The sequence below is a fragment of the Sprattus sprattus genome (genome assembly GCF_963457725.1).
Source record: "Sprattus sprattus genome assembly, chromosome: 15".
In the NCBI taxonomy this organism is placed as follows: Eukaryota; Metazoa; Chordata; class Actinopteri; order Clupeiformes; family Clupeidae; genus Sprattus; species Sprattus sprattus.
This window is the reverse complement of record NC_137913.1, coordinates 15,186,205-15,206,320: the sequence shown is the minus strand read 5'-3', so window position 1 is coordinate 15,206,320 and position 20,116 is coordinate 15,186,205. Positions and strand designations below refer to the sequence as shown.

The window sequence follows — 20,116 nt, the reverse complement described above, 5'->3', positions numbered from 1 at the left end:
AGTTTTGGCACATTTAGCATTATAATACGGGGGAAAAAGCAAGACAATATTCACATGTCAACTTTTCAAACATTTAGAGAGAAATTGTTGTTTAAGTTGTTGTAAATAAATGTTAATGTTAATGTTAAATGTTATATGTAAATGTTATATATATATATATATGTAAATGATAAATGTAAACGTAAATATTAAATATAAACTTAAATGTTTAATGTTATATATAAATGTTAAATATAAGTGTTAAATGTAAATGTAAAATATAAATACTTAAATGTAAACGTAAATGTTAAATGTATATCTAAATGTTAAATGTCCGAATTATGTTCAGTCTACATTTAAGATTTGGCGCCAGAACATTACAATATTTACGGTAATTCGCTCGTGGAGCGGGATGTGGTGTTGGTTGCAGCACTTGTTCCCAATGTAGGTCGGTTTTGGAGAGCCGCCCTAACGCCAGCTGCAACAGCTTTCTCTATAATTAAAGCTAAATCTAATTAATTTGGACTTGCCATCTTGTTGTCTTGTCGTTATCTCGTGAATAAAAGACCGCGCTTTTCTCCATTCAAAAAACCCGTTGCTTCACGAGCGAATTACCGTAAATATTGTAATGTTCTGGCGCCAAATCTTAAATGTAGACTGAACATAATTCGGACATTTAACATTTAGATATACATTTAACATTTACGTTTACATTTAAGTATTTATATTTTACATTTACATTTAACACTTATATTTAACATTTATATATAACATTAAACATTTAAGTTTATATTTAATATTTACGTTTACATTTATCATTTACATATATATATACAGCCGCGGAAAAAATTAAGAGACCACTTCAAAATTATCAGTTTCTCTGGTTTTACTATTTATTGGTATGTGTTAAAGTAAAATGTACATTTTAGTTTTATTCTATAACCTACTGGCAACATTCCTACCAAATTTCAAATAAAAATATTGTCATTTAGATCATTTATTTGCAGAAAAATGACAATTGGTCAAAATAGCAAAAATGATGCAGTGTCTTCAGATCTCGAATAATGCAAAGAAAACAAGCTCATATTCATTTTTAAACTACACAATACTAATGCTTACACTTAGGAAGAGTTCAGAAATCAATATTTGGTGGAATAACCTTGATTTAAAAATCACAACTTTCATGTGTCTTGGCATGCTCTCGACCAGTCTTTCACATTGCCGTTGGGTGACTTTATGCTACTCCTGGCGCAAGAATTCAAGCAGCTCGGCTTCTTTTCATGGCTTGTGACCATCCATCTTCCTCTTGATCACATTTCAGAGGTTTTTTATGGGATTCAGGTCTCGAAATTGGGCTGGCCATGACAGGGTCCTGATCTGGTGATACTCCATCCACACCTTTACTGGCCTGGCTGTGTGGCATGGAGCATTGCCCTGCTGGAAAAAACACTTCTCAGAGTTGGGGAACATTGTCAGAGCAAAAGGAAGCAAGTTTTTCTTCCGGGACAACGTTGTACTTTGCCTGGCTGAGGTTTGTAAAAGACCATAAGGATTGAAAAAGCGGACTTGAGGTTCTTCTAAGTTCGTCTTCTCTGATGAGTCCGATTTCACAGTAGGTGCAAGACTCTCTGGCTTGTAGGCCTCTCCAGGTCTCCGTCTAACCATCAGACGACCATGTGTTGGGCAAAGCTGAAAATTGGACTCATCAGAGAAGACGAACTAGAAGACCCTCCAGTCCGCTTTTTTCAATCCTTATGGTCTTTTACAAACCTCAGCCAGGCAAAGTACAACGTTGTCCCGGAAGAAAAACTTGCTTCCTTTAGCTCTGACAATGTTCCCCAACTCTGAGAAATGTTTTTTCCAGCAGGGCAATGCTCCATGCCACACAGCCAGGCCAGTAAAGGTGTGGATGGAGTATCACCAGATCAGGACCCTGTCATGGCCAGCCCAATTTCGAGACCTGAATCCCATAAAAAAACCTCTGAAATGTGATCAAGAGGAAGATGGATGGTCACAAGCCATGAAAAGAAGCCGAGCTGCTTGAATTCTTGCGCCAGGAGTAGCATAAAGTCACCCAACGGCAATGTGAAAGACTGGTGGAGAGCATGCCAAGACACATGAAAGTTGTGATTTTAAATCAAGGTTATTCCACCAAATATTGATTTCTGAACTCTTCCTAAGTGTAAGCATTAGTATTGTGTAGTTTAAAAATGAATATGAGCTTGTTTTCTTTGCATTATTCGAGATCTGAAGACACTGCATCATTTTTGCTATTTTGACCAATTGTCATTTTTCTGCAAATAAATGATCTAAATGACAATATTTTTATTTGAAATTTGGTAGGAATGTTGCCAGTAGGTTATAGAATAAAACTAAAATGTACATTTTACTTTAACACATACCAATAAATAGTAAAACCAGAGAAACTGATAATTTTGAAGTGGTCTCTTAATTTTTTCCGCGGCTGTATATAACATTTACATATAACATTTAACATTAACATTAACATTTATTTACAACAACTTAAACAACAATTTCTCTCTAAATGTTTGAAAAGGTGACATGTGAATATTGTCGTGCTTTTTCCCCCGTATTATAATGCTAAATGTGCCAAAACTGAGCAGGATTTTAGAACGTGCAACATTTTACAAACGGCGCCCCATATCCACATGGGCACCAGTGGATAATCTTTTAATTCATTTTATAAAAATGTGAATTCTGTAGTCCTCAGACTAGTTACAGTGCTCGGTTAGCTAGTGAGAGGGAGATGGTCTGTGTCTCCTAATCCCAATGTTCCCTCAACCTATGTTCATTCAACCTGTTGTAGATGGGCAGGGTGTTACAGGTCATAGTTGGAGAGATGAGGGCCTCCCCATACAGCTTTTAGGGACGCCTCATTAGACTTAAAGGCTTGGTCCCTAAATGCATGTGATATCGCTAATACTAAGCTTTTTGCTCCTATTTTACCTTTGAGTTGTTAATGTGGTTTATGAATGCATCTTGTGCCAAAGAGCTATTTTAAATTGTGTGAAAAATACAAATACAAATGAATACTGCCCCCCGGGCGCCGCCAAAGTCAGCTCACTGCTCCGGGTTAGTGTGTAACTGCACTTCACTGTGTGGGTGTCACTTCCCTGGATGGATTAAATGCAGAGGTGGATTTCAGAGTGTGTGTGTCTACACCACCTCTGCCATAGAGTCACTTTCACTTTCACTTCACTTTACAAAGTAGGCTTTTATGAGGGACATTGGGCCTTCTGTTGTCACTCAGAATAAATGGATTCTCTTCACCAGTCGTCTTCCATTAAGTCATTGCTTAATACATCTTACAGCCAGCTTATTCAAATGGAATTCAAAATACACAGACATGTCATTAAGCAAAACAGAAGGGTATGAAGTAAACGTAAGGCCACTACAGATATATTTAAGTGAGACAGGAGGCGCATTTGTGACATTTGTCTCATTCTTATTCTTTTATTTATTTGATTCATGAGAACATCACTTGCTTTGTAAGGCGTTCAGAAAGATTTACATTAGGGAGGATGCACACACTGGGACAACTGTCCAGTCACAGACAGGGCACCTCTCTATGACTCTTCCACTGTGTGACTATTTCTAGAAGACCCTGGTTGTGGGGACAGCAGGGAGGGGTGTGGGGACAGTACTGAGGGGTGTGGGGACAGTAGGGAGAAGGGGTAGCGGTGCTCCAGCCCTACCCCTAGGCTCCATCATTGAAAACCCCATGACTTCCATAGGGAACGTTGACTGGGACTTCTGCTCGCCCCAGCTCTTTGAAGGTCTTCGCATCCAGAACCAGCAGGAATGTGCTCTTCTCCTAGAAACAGTAACAGTCATGTCAGTATTTTACCAAATGTATATTTATTTTAAGTGAACATCTATGTCATGCATATTATATCTTGTCATTTTGGACGGACTGACGCATCAGATTTCATGACAACAGAAAGACCAACCCTGTACCAAGTACCTTCACCTGATTACAAAATATATTATTAGTCTTTGCATTTTGTCTGATTCTCCAGTGTTCCACATCCATGCAACATTAATGCTGTTCATGCAGCAACTCTCTGGTTTTAGTGTTACCTCTCTGGGTGTAATGATCACTGACATGACCACACCATCGTCCTCATCTGTGGCATCAGGTGATGGAACGAACACAGGCTCAGAGGGATACAGGCCAGGGTATCGCCATGACTACAGTGAATAGTATTGATATGTTAAGACTGTACGACAACATGCATGTATATGACCATTATGACAACTACAGTATGACAGCTAAAATTGTGAAACATGGTGTAAACTTGACCCATCTTGGGATCCATATTAAGCGATACATCAAGTAGTCACAAAACAATTACCTTCCCTAAACTATCAAATCAAATAGGACAGATGTTTGCTATATTAGTTTTAGTCTCTCGTAGAGAGCTTTAAATCATTATAGGCATTAAGGCAGCACCTTAAGTTCCTTTGTCTCAACATCCATCTTCAGCAGGGAGTCACTGAACACGTGGCCAAAGCCACAGCCATAGTAGTAACGGTATTTGCGAGTATTGTAGTTGTTGTAGTTGATCAGTGGGAACTCCAGGCCACCAAACTCCAACATATCATCGCCATAGAGATTCTCATGGACACAATACACCTGTAGTAAAGTAGGAGGAAAACCACATTGTTCTCTTTGTGTTATATAACACATGAATGACAACAACTGAACACTCTTTCTCCCACAATGAAGCACACAAAAAACAGAAAACGCATACCCTTCCATCAGCCATTTTGACAGCCTTGGCAGTACAGAATGGTAGTTTGATCAGATTCTCATCAATAGGTGTTTGCTCATTCACATCCAAGGGCAGCACATATCGCCGTGGCAGGTTTGTGCACAGTCCATTGTAAAACTATCGGATCAATAGAGGCCCAAATGTCAGTTATCAGTTCTTTCATTCATTATTGCTAAGATGTAACTCCACAAATAACACATTTAACACATCAAATATTTTGTATTTAATATACGTATATATATATATATATGTATATATGTATTCATATTTATATTTTAACTGCTTATGAAGCTCAGCTCATAGTCTTGGAAGTAGGACACATGACTTCCTGTTGTCAGTCACCTTGTCCAGTTCCTCCCCAGAGGCCTTGCTGAGATTCTCTAGGGTGAAATCTCCTATGACATTCCCCTCATCTCCACAGCACATGTCCATGACCAGATGACCCTGGTCCTCATATGCATTGATCTGGTGTAGGGTGAACATGGCATCTCCGTAATAGGTCACCTTGCTGGGCTACAGGGTAGAAGGTGATCAATCAGGGTTAAATGAGAATAATGTAAGTAATGCTCTCTCATGATGGTTTGACACACAGGAAATTACTGACACTTTTAGTGTTTCCGTAGAACAGTTGGTTTGTTGTGATAACATGGGTTTTTTGTGTGTGTGCAGTGCCTTTTAGTTGTCTTGTATGTGTGTGTATTGTGTACGTGTGTGGTGTGTGGATGTGGGAGATGTCAGGAGAGGGTAGGTGACAGGTGGGAAGTGGGTAAAAGTCCTATAAATACAGCCCCTGTTCCCGGTTGAGGAGTATCCTGAAGAAGTATGTTGAGGCGTAAATTATTCGGTTCAAGGTTACCACAAATTGGCGACGAGGATAAACCTCTCTGCTGGATTTCCGTGCCCTTCCAGTTTGCCTCATCCGACCGTCATGACTCACTGTGTGCCCTGTGTGAGTTAATCAAATTGAGGCTTTTGATTCCGACACCGAGTCATAGAGCAGATATCCAGAGTGACTGGAGTTCTATTTGGTTTCTAACGGAATTGAGGATGCTTCTTTCCTGGGAACAGGACTTGTCTTCTTTGAAATTGTACTCACTTACCCACGCATACAGGACAATAAAACGGCAATGCATAAACAAGAAAGCCCAGGTTTTGCCCAGGTTCTTTTTCTATTCCCCCCCCTCCTTGTGGATTTAGTGATTGAACATACCTTTCCAGTGCGTTTGTCCACAACATGAAAGATGGTTTTCAGAGATGGGTCCCAGGTCATAGCCTTATGAAAGCTTTTTCCTTGAATTTTGTACAGCATAAACTTCACCAGGTCCAGCTTAATGGGCTGCTCAATGAACACTACATAATTCTCTGACATTGCTGTGAAAACAGAATTGAAATATTTGTATGAAATCTACCTTATCCTACATTGGACTTCTAGAAAGAAGAAAAGAGACAGAGAGAAGACAAAGACAATGCTAAAAGACATACATTAGATGAACAGAGAGGAGAGACAGATACATAGGAAAATCTAGGGAAAACTGCTCTATACAGAGACGAAAAGTATGTATACTGTATATACATATACAGGACACTGGTTACAACAACCAAGGTATGCAGAAGAGCATCTCTGAACGCACAACAAGTCAAACATTGAAGCAGATGGGCTACAGCAGCAGAAGACCAAACAGAGTGCCCCTCCTGTCAGTTACGAATAAGAAACTGAGACCACAATTCACACGGGCTCACCAAAATTAGACAATAGAAGATTGGAAAAATGTTGCCTGGTCTGATGAGTCTCGATTTCTGCTGTGACATTCACATGGTAGGGTCAGAATTTGGCGTAAACAGCATGAAAGCATGGGTCCATCCTGCCTTGTATCAATGGTTCAGGCTGATGGTGGTGGTGTAATGGTGGTGGTGGGGTAATATATATTCTTTTTATCTTCTTTTCCTACCTTTACTGTCGATTCAAACAGCAATGAACCAGTCCTTACACCAACCCCCCATGTCCCCAGTATTCAGCTGTAGGCCAATTCACTGTCTCCGTGCTGGAGCAGATTCAGAGACTCTCTCGTCCTCTCCCCTCCAACAACAATGGCTCTCATTATTTTGGAGACAGAAATCCAGACTCAGTCTCTTCCTCCACCCTGAAGCACTGCGCTGACTTGATCTCAGAGTGTCCACTGATATCTCAACATCTCACTGAAGACATGCCACGCCTGCTAGCCTGCTTGAAATCCCTCCACCATCGTCGCCAAAAATTACTTAATGACTGCAGACCTGTCACTATGATCTCTGTGGTAATTAATTCATTTTTAGAACCGGATTATGCCCCACCTCAAACCCATACCAACCCAGTCCTGGACCCTCTGGCGGTTCCCTACAGAGCCTATGAGTGGTACTCTCCACTTCATCCTCCAGCACCTGGGCTCTCCAAGAAGCTACACCAGGATTCTAGTTGTTGATTTTCGTTTTGCATTTAATGCCAGTGTCTAGGCCTTGCTACAGCTCTCCCAATTATTCTCTATATCCGTTACTTTGTAACAGAAGGAATAAAAGACAATGATACAATAATAACTAGAAAATGCATTTCCTGAAGGAAATACCAGTGCATGAAATGCAAAGGTTAAGAAAGGAAGAAGAAAAGAAAGAAGAGTGAAAGAAGGAAAGAAGAAAGGAAAGAAGAGTGGAAGAAGGAAAGACAAAAGGAAAGAAGAGTGAAGAAAGGAGAGAAGAGTGGAAGAAGGAAAGAAGAAAGGAAAGAAGAGTGAAAGAAGGAAAGAAGAAAAGAAAGAAGAGTGAAGAAAGGAAAGAAGAAAAGAAAGAAGAGTGAAATAATGAAAGAAGAAAGGAAAGAAGAGTGAAGGAAGGAAAGAAGAGTGGAAGAAGGAAATAAGAAAAGAAAGAAGAGTGAAAGAAGGAAATAATAAAGGAAAGAAGAGTGTAAGAAGGAAAGAAGAGTGAAGAAAGGAAAGAAAAGTGGAAGAAGGAAAGAAGAGTGGATGAAGGAAAAAAGAAAGGTAAGAAGAGTGGAAGAAGGAAAGAAAAATGGAAGAAGAAAATAAGAAAGGAAAGAAGAGTGGAAGAAGGAAAGAAGAGTGAACAAGAGTGGCTCTGGATGAAGAGATAAAGAGAGAGTGAAAATATTGAAAAAAGGAGATAAAAATGGAGTGAAGAAGAGAGATTGAGTGTGAGAGAAAGTTGACTGAGAGAGAAAGATGGAGAGATGGAGAGAAAAAAAATAGAGAATGGATGGTGTCTTAATGTTCCTAGTTACAGTTAAATTGAGAGGGACAGAGAGAGAAGAGGTTCCTTTGATTTGGCACAGGTGTCAGTAAAGCACAGGTGCAAGCCAGTTTAAAGACCCTATTATGATGTCATAATGGCCCAATGTAAGTCAATGGGAGAAATGTATATTCGTTTTTCTTTAATATCTTAAAAAGTATAAAGTTTAGAAAAGTGAAAAATACATAGCATAAGTGTCGTTTACAAGACCTACGCGACAAAGTTTGAATGAGGTTTCTACGTTAAGCGGTTCGGGCTGAATTAATCGCAGAAAAAGGTAACAAGAATAAGAAGAAGAAGAAGAAGAAGCCTAGGAATAACAATACAGGGCATTTCATGCACTGTAATAAATGTGACACTGAGAGCAACCCACCAAAGCTGTGGTAGTAGGATGGCTTCCTGGGGTCAGATGCTGGGATGGAGCAGAGGATCTCAGCACCAGTCAGATCCGCCTCGTCCCTCTCAACCTTCTCCTCGGGAAGCGGAACTCGGATTATGTTGTAGAAAAATCCTGCAGGGAGAAACAATAAGGAAATGCACTGAGATTCGAGGATTGTGGGTAATTCCTGTGTGTGGTGTGTGGTGTGTGGCGTGTGGCGTGTGGCGTATGTCTGCGCGTGTGTGTCTGCGCGTGTTTGTGTAAACATCTAAACATCTAAATAAATCAATGCAGAAGTGGAGAAATAGGAATGGTCACACACCACCCTTTCCATAGGAGTTGCCCATGTTGTATGTGGTTCCATCTCTGTCGTAGTGCGGGTGGGCTGTGGCTGCGTTTACTGCTACGAATTTTGACCAGTCCACCTATTAAAGACGGATGGAATGCTTTTATGTTCTTTCCAGAATTAAAGTGCAAGTAAAATGTTATAGTGAAGGTATTTAGCAGACACTTTTGTGTAAAGTGACTTGCAATACATTGCAAACGAAGTAATAAACGTATTTACCATGAAACATACAAATATAAAACATGCAATCAAATATAAGCATAAAACAATCAAACTGGTTTTGTGGGAGCCATTGGGGTTCATTTTTTTTAATCTTGTTTGGGACACTAGATGGCGCTCTACCTTAGTTTGGCTCACACAATATAGGTGGGAACATGTAGGTGTCAGGTGTTGCTTGACAGAGGGAGAGCACCCATAGCTTCATTGTGTGACCAAAGTTCTGTTACATCGTGTAAATTAAGATGCTGGTTAAGATGTATGGACACCTTCATTGATTGGATATTATTGTGAGAAAAATAAAGTATCATAACCAAGTACTTGAACTGGAAGTTAGAACAATATTTCACATCTAACAAGCAAGCGCGTCAATCAAGTCCAGACAAGTCTCAGTCAGCAATCCCTGTTGGCTTTAAGAATAGACTTAGCCCGTACAGGTTTCTTGGACCCCACAGGTCTAGATTGACTATTTTCTATGCAAAAGTGTTTAAATGCATTTCAAATTCCCTTAAACCATTTTAATTGTGCAATCAACTAGATGATTGGTAAGACCATAGCATATTCTAGATGACTTTACAGTACATTACACTACCTTATCTTTGGTCTCCAGACTCTGGGGGTCAATCCTGCGCATGAAGTTGGTCTCTGTACTGACATAATAATCACCCTTGTACTTGACAAAGTTCACGCTTGCGTTATCTGTGGTCTCTGGGGAGGGAAAAAATGACATATTTATCCAGGAGATAACGAGCTGAACAGGTGAGGTCACAGAGTGAGGGCAGAAGACTGGAGAATGCAGTGCAATGTAGTTTCCTTGTACGTCAATTTGGATAAAAGCTCCTGCTAAATGACTAAATGTTAATGTAAATGTAAATTTACGTAATTCTCCAGCTGTGTGAAGGAATTGTGTTGTCTTGTTTCTGTGACAACACTGAGACAACACTGAGCATGTAAGGTGTAAACAGCTGGCACTACACAGCTGTTGGTGTTCAGAAGTCAGAGTTTTCCATGAACTCTATGCAGTTTTGGAGGAGGCCACCAGTGTTTCCTGGTGGTAAAATCACCCTTATTCAAGCACTCACTTGGGACCTGAAACCTTGAGAAGAAACGGGCGAAGATGTTCTTGCAGGGGTCAGGCATGGCAATAGTTCCAAACTCAGACACCACAATACGGTTCTTCTCCGAGTTCTGCACAAATGAGTCGCTCCTCAGGAACCGGCTGCTGTAGGTCACCTCACCATCCTTAATGTGAAAGCGATGCATCATGGCCATGCCATCAAACCAGTGGGTGTAGCTACATTAAATGAAAATAGGCAATCATGACGATGAAATGCAATATGGATATGTATTAATTTTTCACAACAGTTAATTTCAGCCACCCTAAACAGATTGCTTAAAAAAGCCTTGAAAATGTTCCCATGGTTACATCCATAACTATCATTTCAATAGTTACATAGTTTGCACATTAACAATGTTTCTCTGTTGCATACCATGTCAGGTAAAATGTCAGCCATTTTAATTTTAAAAACATTTCACGTCTCGCTTCTTTCATGACTATCACAGTTGTGATGTTTGTGACCATACCCTTTCTCTCTTGAAAGCTTAAAGAACAAAAGAGATGGTGTGTTTATTTCACCTGTCTTCGCCAAATTCAAATTTTCCCGGGCCATTCCTGAGGAAGCTTCCATTGATCCAGGATGGGATGGTGCCCTTGACGACGGTGCCAATGGGCTCTGGGGTCTCCTCCAGAGTGCTCACCAGGGGTTTGATACATTCCAGGCCACGGGCATCAGGCCGTGATTTGTGCGCTGCGACATGATTCACATGCATATTTACATATTAAATGAAAAAGCTTATGGGGGTGTGGGGGTGGATATCATAAAGATTCACTGCAGACGGTAAACATTCACGCCAGAAAAGCCTTCCTGATTCTGGATGAAGTTAAATTGGATGTAGTCGTGTTATTGACGCTTTGGTCTTGGTTAATTACTCTTCTTCACCTTTCATCATTGCTCCTCAGGCATAACTATGCATCCTTTATACAGTCCCTTAATAACTCCAGGCACTGATATTCATTCTTCTAATGCAAACAGGTCTGGCAACTTTTTGTTGTTCTGTATGATAATCAGGTTACTCTGACCTGCTGCCTTAGATGGTTCTCAAAGGCCTAACCCCATTCCCATACTATGATTAGTTGCAATCACTCACACCTCAGTTTGCTTCCTGACCCCGGCTGTCTGAGCAATACCCGTGCAGAGACCTTTCCTTTGTTACCACAATTACCAGATTAGTTACCAAAATACCATTTTGGAGATTATGCTGGACAGTTTTTGGTCTCACACAGGATATACTGTCATTTCTTAAATTATATCATATTCATGCACCGTTTGGATTTTGTGTGCGTAAGGCCTTTGAACCATCACAATGGTGCTACGTGTTGTCACCCAGGTGAGAGTAAATCATTACCCATATCATACCAGGTGTTATGGCTAATCACTATGCTTAAGATTAGTTTATGATTAGATGAGATTAAACAGAGTTAAAAGACATGCGTCTATCATGTGTGATGTAATGTTTTATTCTTTAAAGCGATGTGAGGGACAGAGGCGGACACCCCACATTATTGGGATGTGGGCGACTCGACTTGGTGATGAAGTGGGGAAAAACACAGTGCAGGAGATGGTGGCTCTTATAAAAAATATATACAGTATATATATATATAAATTTACAAGGGGGACTCTCCAGTATCAGCCCCCCAAAACATGTGCCCACAAAACAAACAAACATACAAAATACAAACAGTACTCAAAGTACTCAAATAACTAGGCAAACTCACCTTCTTGGCACATTCTACGCAAAGAAACCAGGCACATTCTGTATTGACGCATCTAAATACAGAAAACTAAGCACCAAACTAGGCACAAAAACTAGGCTTTAAACTATGCACAAAAACTAGGAACTAAACCAGGCACATCAATTGTATCCACACAACTAGATAAAACCTCACCTCACCTCACATAAGTGTTTTTTGCTCAAACGCCATTCACAGTCTCTCATGCTTGTCTTGCACCGCCTCTCAAGCCTGTCTTTAACAACCTATCATGCCTGTCTTACACAGCCTCTCACACCTGTCTTTCACCTCTCCCTCCTCATGGAGTGAGGCACCCTTTAAATATGGCAGCCACTTGGGCTAAATTGGTCCAATTAGATCCCTTGGGTCCAACCACTGTCGTGGGGAGCCCAGACCCAACCATTTTGGTGGGGAAATCCACCCCACCTTAGGGCTCAAACTTCTCTCCAGTGAGCCACGATGAGAAGGGGGGAAATTCACCTTCTCACAAGCGGCCACACTGAGATTTGTTTTTATCCAGAGAAGCATGGATTGAGTTTACCCTGAACTTCCCCTGAAAGGAGTCAGTAGCATCTGATCGACTCAGGAATGATAGATTGTAGAAATAGCTGAATGGGATATCTAATCTAAAATACATTTTTATTTGGTCTGTGATTAGATACCTAGCACAAAAGGGAAAAGCCCTTATTCTTTCTATGTATGACAATGCATATAATAATAATAATAACAATCATAACAACAACAATAATATTATCAATATATAATAAAAAAAAATCATTATTGTAACATGAAGCTTTTCTTTACATCTGCTAGTGTCTTTGACTTTTACATTATGTCAGCAAATTGTTAATTCAACATACTAAACAAATGAACTCATATGGTGCACTCAGTCAAATTTGTATGCTAACATGTTGTGGCCAAAATATGATACTACAGATATGCTGTATATAAGGACCTTCACAACAGAAGCGGCTAAAGACTTCAATCCACAAATTCTGTAGCGATTTGATTTAGAGAAACCCAGAGAGCGAAAGAGAGAGGGGGGGATGAGAGAGGGAATGAGAGAGAGAGAGAGAGAGAGAGAGAGAGAGAGAGAGAGAGAGAACAGCAGGATACAGATGTTATATTCCCTGGAGAGACATGGGTATTACCTGGGGCGCTAATGGAGGGTTGTGCTTTGGGCTTGGGCATGGCTGGCTCTGGCTCTGGCTCCCGTGCTGCTCTGCGCTGCTCGACAGAGAGGAGTGAGATGAGACAACCGCACAAGCCCCACAAGGGAAAACCTCCTCCCAAGAGAGTGCAAACAAAGGGGGAGTGATCTGTCTCTTTCTCTCAGACACATTTGACCCTTGCACACACCTCAGCCGATGCACCAAGCTGTTGTCATGATGACTTATCCAACCTTATGCCAGTTGATAACACACAAGGCTTTTTATCGCCCGTAGTATAATTATGCAGTAGTCCAGCAAACTAAGCTGAACTGGCATTAAACTCTGCTATCAGTTTTATGGCACTTACCTAAGTCTTAACCTAAATATATTTAGTCAACACAAAAATGCAAAGTCATTTAGGGAGCTGCGGGTTGTAACAGCAAAAAAAGACTCTTTGTAGTTGGTACATGAACACTGTATAAGCATGGTGAAAGGATCATTGGTGCCAACCTGCCCACCATCCAAGACCTGTTCACATCCAGAGTCAAGAAGCGGGCAGGAAAAATAACTGCAGACCCCTCTCAGCCTGGACACAACATGGTAGGCGCTTCAGATCTCTGTTCGCCAAAACCTCCAGAAACAAAAACAGACCATACCATATCATACCATATAGTATTTATTTATGCCTGCTCTTCCTGGACTCTCCACTTTGCACTATTGTTTTTAAGACTTATTGGATTGTTGACCATTGCACTGTTGTATTGTATTGTTTTAGCCTGGATACCAGCCTGAACTCCGCCCACAAAATTTTTGGTCTGGGAGATTCAGTCTGGAATCGAGCTAGTTGGGAGGGTTTAAACGTTTCAAAAATGTTGAGAAAGCAATCTAAACCAATCAAATTGTAAGGGCGGGCTTTATACGTTGATGGACAGATGACCTGATGATAGATAGAATACCGGTATACATCGAACAAAGATGGCGCCGTCTCGGGAGCTTAGTGGGACATATTTGATATGATTTAAGCTATCTACACGACTTTTTTATGTCTACATTGACTCGGTTAGTTGTGTATACGCAACACCAATGTTGCCTAGGATTGTAGGTTTTAACTTAAGCACTCTAGACCATTATTGAAAGGTTATGCTAACAGCGTAGACAAAAAAAACATTGAAACCAATGGTAGCTTCTAGCCTTGAGTGCTAATTAAGTAACGTCACAGCCCAGTGGTCCGGTCTCAGACTCATATTCTGACTAGAATTATGAGTATGACATCGTCAGGCTAGTATTGTTTTGCACTGTTGTACTGTTTTGCACTGTTGTATTGTTTTGTGTTGTGATGTATATTTGTGTAATATGTGTAAGCACACTGAGAGCCACTGCACCAAGACAAATTCCTTGTTTGTGCAAACTAACTTGGCCAATAAAAGCTGATTCTGATTCTGAATCTGATTCAGTGTCCTCCTTTGGAACTGGTATTGCGTTTTGACCGGCTGTGCCTTAAAAAGTGTTTTATGAAATTGAAAGTAAGCTTTATGTTTTGCAGATTTTGTGAGGGGTTTTGCTCTTTGAGTGACAGGTTTCAGAAATTGTGTGAAATGTAAAAATGTCATATCAAGCATCAAACATCCACAGGGAATTAAATAATGAAATACAAATAGTTAACTTGCAATGAAACTACATTCACAAACACAAAAATGAAACATATCAACACAAACACAAATGAATGTCACAAAGTAGAATTGAACCGATTTAGCTATATCTAAGGCCAAGCACTTCACAGAGGTGGAATCCTGTGAGCATTGGTGGTACAAAAACACAGCAGGACTTACTGAGCCAATACTTTCTGAACTTTTACTGTTGTAGTTACCTAAAGTGTACAAAGGTCAGTTGATGTTATTCCAAGGAGACAAACACTGATTATTGTGAAAGATGTCCTTCAACTGCTGTAAGGTCAAGGATCGTCTTGGCACAGGCTACTGTTACTTTAGTTTCTTCCCTATACGGCGCACTGAATCCGAACCTTCTGTTCTGCTTCACAGGAGGAGGCCGTGCCTGAGTAGTTCCACTAGGGGCGTTATCTCATAAAAAGATCACGTAACCATTTGTTAGGCCCCTCAGCGCCCCCACCTGGGTTTGCAGTGGTAGTGCAACACCCCTTGAGTTTTGCATGAGCCTAACTAACTTGATGGTCCACATGTTCTGTTGAAAACAGAAACATCAGGGATGCTCTGCTTGCATACACTTTCCAAGTAGTACAAGAAGGAGAAAATATGCTATTGTAAATACCGTGTGTCCCCTCTGTGCTTCTGCTATTTACCCATATTGGGACCTGAGAGCAAAGCAGGGTCTGCACCTCCAACTATGAAAATATAAAGATAACCTTCAGGTCATAGAAAGGATTAGAACTCATCCAAGGCAGACTCTGAAGTGAAGGCCTTCAAAGTGATCTTCATTTCTTTTCACTTAATTTCCTAAAGACTCGTAATTTCTCTGTGTGGGTTTTTATGAACAGGGTCAATAGTACAGTGTACTGTGCATGTTTTTAGTCCAGTGTAAAAGTGAGGTTTGGGATGGATTCAGGGATGGATTACTGAATGGGCCTACCTGAGCTCAGGGGCCCATGGTTTCATAATCCGTCCATGACCTGACTGACTTATCTTACACACACACACACACACACACACACACACACACACACACACAGACACAGACACAGACACAGACACAGACACAGACACAGACACACACACAAACACACGCACACACACACACACTCATACACACACACACACACACATTCTTAAAGCGAATGACTCAAGTATTCACAAACATATTCCAAAGAGCAAAACGTGAAGAGACTAAATGTATTTAATATGAGTGCAGCTTATATAAACTTTGCAGGAATCTGGGGAAGCTTACTTTGAATAGAAAAGTCCAGCTCGAGACCTTGGTTTCTCATACTCCGACAGCTGTTAGCTTTCCCATGAACTTTTCAGTATCTAATTTCTGAGAAGCTTTCATAACACTTACCTGGTAAAAAAGAGAATGGGAGAAGGTGAGGAGGCAGAGTGCTCATCCTTAAGCAACACTGCCTCGACAAATTATCCACATTACACAAACAAATCTCATCTATCAATGATAGCAATTATTGATTTTTTGGTCATTGAAAACTTTTTTTCCAATTTTCAGTTTATTTCCCACTTCAGGTCTTGGGAGATTGTGGATCCCAGGAACCTGAAGGATTCCACAGCCAACACAATACTGTTGAGTATGGTGAGGGGGGGCAGTGCTGGGGGGTTCCTCCTGAAGTCCACTGTCATCTCTACAGTTTTAAGCATGTTAAGCTCCAGATTGTTGCGACCGCACCACAGGGCCAGCTGTTCAACCTCCTGTCTATATGCAGACTCATCATCATCACGGATAAGGCCGATGACTGATGTGTGGTCTGCAAATTTAAGGAGTTTAACACCTTAGGTGCAGTTGACTCATAGCTCAATGCAGGCATATGATTTGTTCACACCAATGAGCACAAGCAGCCAGATAGAGTTCACTGAAGGGCATGAGAATAGTTTTTGATAGCACAGCTGAGTTGCCAATGATTAAAGTTCTCTTTTTTTTAATCCAAAAGGCATTTCGTCATACTGACAGTGTGACAGGGGTTGGAAGCGAAGCATTTAAAAAGCAGCTTCAGACACCCTCTCATTGCAGTTGAACAAAGTCAACATGTTGTCCATTGTGCTGGCATCTGTGCTCATCGCTAGCGGTAAGGACCCTGTGTGTGTGCAACTTTCATGTCTGAGTGTGTGAGAGAGACTGAGAGAGAGAGAGAGAGAGAGAGAGAGCGAGAGAGAGCGAGAGCGAGAGAGAGAGAGAGAGAAAGAAAGAGAGAGAGAGAACCTGATGAAGCAAGACTGGAGTTTTCAGATAGTTTTCAGATAATGTGGCATTAGAGTGAATGGATTCTGTTTCACCTCTCCAGCCCTCGGGTGCGGCACCCCCGCCATCGAGCCCGCCGTGACTCGCGTGGTCAACGGAGTGGACGTCGTCCCCAACAGCTGGCCCTGGCAGGTACCTCACCTTTCTCTCGGTCTCTTTCTCCCATTTTATGAGTCTTTCACTTCATGCCTCTTTGTCTATGTCTGCTTCTTCTGTTAGTCCTCCCTTCTTTTCCTCCTTTCTTTCCTCTCACTTAATTTCTTTCTTTCTTCATGCATTGTCTGTAGCCATTAAAACTGTAGTAAAGTAAACCAAGCTTTTCATGACATTTGTTTTTCTCTCTTGATCTTAAGTCGTTCTCCACCTCCTTCCACAGATCTCCCTACAGTATGAGAGGAGCGGAGAGTGGAGGCACACCTGTGGAGGATCTCTGATTGCCACCAACTGGGTCATGACAGCTGCCCACTGCATCAAGTAATAATCCTTTATTCAGTGCTTAGTGTTACAATGTGCAACATGTGCCTAAAGAGGGCTATCATGCCTTTCATATTAATTCATGTCAAAATTATAATTATAATTATTATAACAACATGCCACTGTACGAATGTAACACAAATGCTAGGTAGTTAGATTAACTTTGTTTAAAAAAGGAATGTTTGAACTAAAAGGTCCACTTCCAAGTTCAGGGATTTTGCTGAACAGAAAATGTAATTGATTGGCAAATGCTTTGGGTATGCTTGCTTTTACTCTGAACCAGGGATGTCAGCCTCTGTGGGTTAGAAATGTGTCTGACTATGCATTCTCTCCCGCAGCAAGGACCTGACCTACAGAGTCTTTGTTGGAAAGCACAACCTGAAACTGGAAGAGGCTGGTTCCCAGGCCATCACCCCCGCTACCATCATTGTTCACGAGAAGTGGAACCCCATCTTTGTGGCTTTTGGGTGAGGAGAACACCCATTTACTGTCTTTACCATGACTTACTAAAGTCAGGGACACTAGCTCCCTCTATCAAGGCTGGTCATACAGTATTGCTCAGCATATGCCATCCAGGAGAGGATCTTTTCATGAAATAAAAGATCACTCTTCTCTCTAATTTCACTGTAATTTCTCATGATGTTATCAACTATTTGAGAAAATGTCTTTGAAGCAGTAGAGCCATGGCACTGAAGAAAGAGGTCCTGTTGAATTATTATGCCAGAATCTCTCTTGATTTGTGCTGCTCTCCTCGTCCCGTTCAGAAACGACATCGCCCTGATCAAGCTCTCCGAGCACGTGACCCTGAGCGACTCCGTCCAGCAGACCTGCATCCCCGCTGCTGGCAGCATCCTCACCCAGGACTACCCCTGCTACATCACCGGCTGGGGCAGACTCTACAGTGAGTCTTCTGGTCTCTTTCTGTTCCTCTTCTACCACCTCCACTTAAACATCTGCGTACTCACCTAAGCTCATTCAATAAGTCCGAATTTGAGTCACGTACACATGTTTTTGTGTCCATACGTACAATATGCACTCATAAGTGCTTTATGTACATGTAGTGCGACTGCTAAATGAGTCATTGCTGACCTCCAGGTATGCCTCTGGGTACACATGCACTCCTATGAATATTGACATTCACGTATGGGTGTGTGGTGTGTCTATATGTATACATTAGCAGTATGGAATGTGTGCAGTGCTGATGTCTGACTGTGCTGCTGCTGTGCTGTGCCCTAGCTGGAGGCCCCATCGCTGATAACCTGCAGCAGGCCCTGATGCCTGTGGTTGACCACGCCACCTGCACCAAGAACGACTGGTGGGGCCCTGCTCTCAGGAACACCATGGTCTGTGCTGGAGGAGATGGTGTTGTTGGTGGTTGCAACGTGAGTATTAGAGGCATGGATAGAATTGATGAAATATCAAACGTGTGGTTGGTTGGGTGAGAGGACTCATACACAAACAAGCCAGAGAGGATAGAGATCAAGTACAGTTGAGCGCAGTTTATCTGTGTGCTTTGAACACAGAGATGCGTCAGAAAAGGTGTGTGTGGTGTGTGGTCTTGAATATAAACTCCCTTAGCCTAACAAAGAAATCTAATCACCCCTTTAAAACTAAAACTTATATCATGACTGCTATCAGTGTGTGTGTGTGTGTGTGTGTGTGTGTGTGTGTGTGGATCGTACACCAGGTCGTGCCTTCTGTAAATGGCTTTTCTCTATTTGGATAGGGTGACTGCACGCGCACACACACACACACACACACACACACACACACATACAATACAATACAGACACACACACACACACACACACACACACACACACACACACACACACACACACACACAAACACACAAACACACACACACACACAAACACACAATGTTGTTTGACTTGAACCTCCTAATGACTCGTCTCAGGAGTGGAGCCTGTAGCGAGGGGCTCATGACTGCTATCAGTGTGTGTGTGTATGTGTGTGTGCGTGTGTGTGTGTGTGTGGGTTTGTACACCAGGTGGTACCCTCTAGAAATGGCTTTTTCTCTCTCTTTGCGTAGGGTGACTCTGGCGGCCCCCTGAACTGCAAGAATGCTGAGGGTAAGTGGGAGGTCCACGGCATCGCCAGCTTCGTCTCGGGGCTGGGCTGCAACTTCATCAAGAAGCCCACCGTCTTCACCCGTGTGTCTGGCTTCAATGACTGGATTGATCAGGTATAGATTTCAAGTGCATACACACACACACACACACACACACACACACACACACACACACACACACACACACACACACACACACACACACACACACACACACACACACACACACACACTATACACATAACCTTTTATGTCATGTCCAGCATGTCCCCAGTTGACATGCTGTTGTTGACATAACAATACAAGAATATTTTCCCCTTTAAAATAATGATGGGCTTTTCTCTCTTTCTCCTTTCAGGCTATGATGAACAACTAAGCGGAACATGTTTCAAATTGCAATAAATTGGTTTGAATAACATAGAACTATCTCTAAGCGTTTTGTGTCACTATATGGAATTTGTGTGTGTGTGTGTGTGTGTTTGGAAGAGAAATCTAGAAGGGCGTTTCATGAAATACCGGGGAAAATCACTGAGAATTCAAGAAGACCACAACACAGTTTATTTGAACAATTTGTGAATAGATGAACAAAAAAGAATATAATGTTAACCATCCCTCCC

General features: G+C 41.5%; 2 protein-coding genes across 2 annotated transcripts; one reads left to right on the top strand and one right to left on the bottom strand.

Annotated features, from left to right (window-relative positions):
• Positions 1-3,697: 3,697 nt before the first annotated feature.
• Positions 3,698-13,037, bottom strand: bco2l (beta-carotene 15, 15-dioxygenase 2, like; the record flags this gene model as incomplete). The annotated part of the gene is made up of 12 exons (XM_080852494.1): positions 3,698-3,814; positions 4,081-4,191; positions 4,454-4,636; positions 4,755-4,892; positions 5,118-5,288; positions 5,986-6,146; positions 8,428-8,565; positions 8,756-8,858; positions 9,588-9,703; positions 10,078-10,289; positions 10,632-10,803; positions 12,998-13,037. 12 exons carry the CDS (start codon positions 13,035-13,037, stop codon positions 3,698-3,700), a joined length of 1,662 nt encoding a protein of 553 aa, XP_080708620.1.
• Positions 13,038-16,720: 3,683 nt separating this feature from the next.
• ela3l (elastase 3 like) lies at positions 16,721-19,875 on the top strand (the record flags this gene model as incomplete). The annotated part of the gene is made up of 8 exons (XM_080852418.1): positions 16,721-16,760; positions 16,977-17,065; positions 17,310-17,407; positions 17,746-17,874; positions 18,172-18,308; positions 18,644-18,789; positions 19,461-19,613; positions 19,858-19,875. The coding sequence occupies 8 exons, from the start codon at positions 16,721-16,723 to the stop codon at positions 19,873-19,875; spliced, it is 810 nt and encodes a 269-aa protein (XP_080708544.1).
• Between the last annotated feature and the right edge of the window lie 241 nt (positions 19,876-20,116).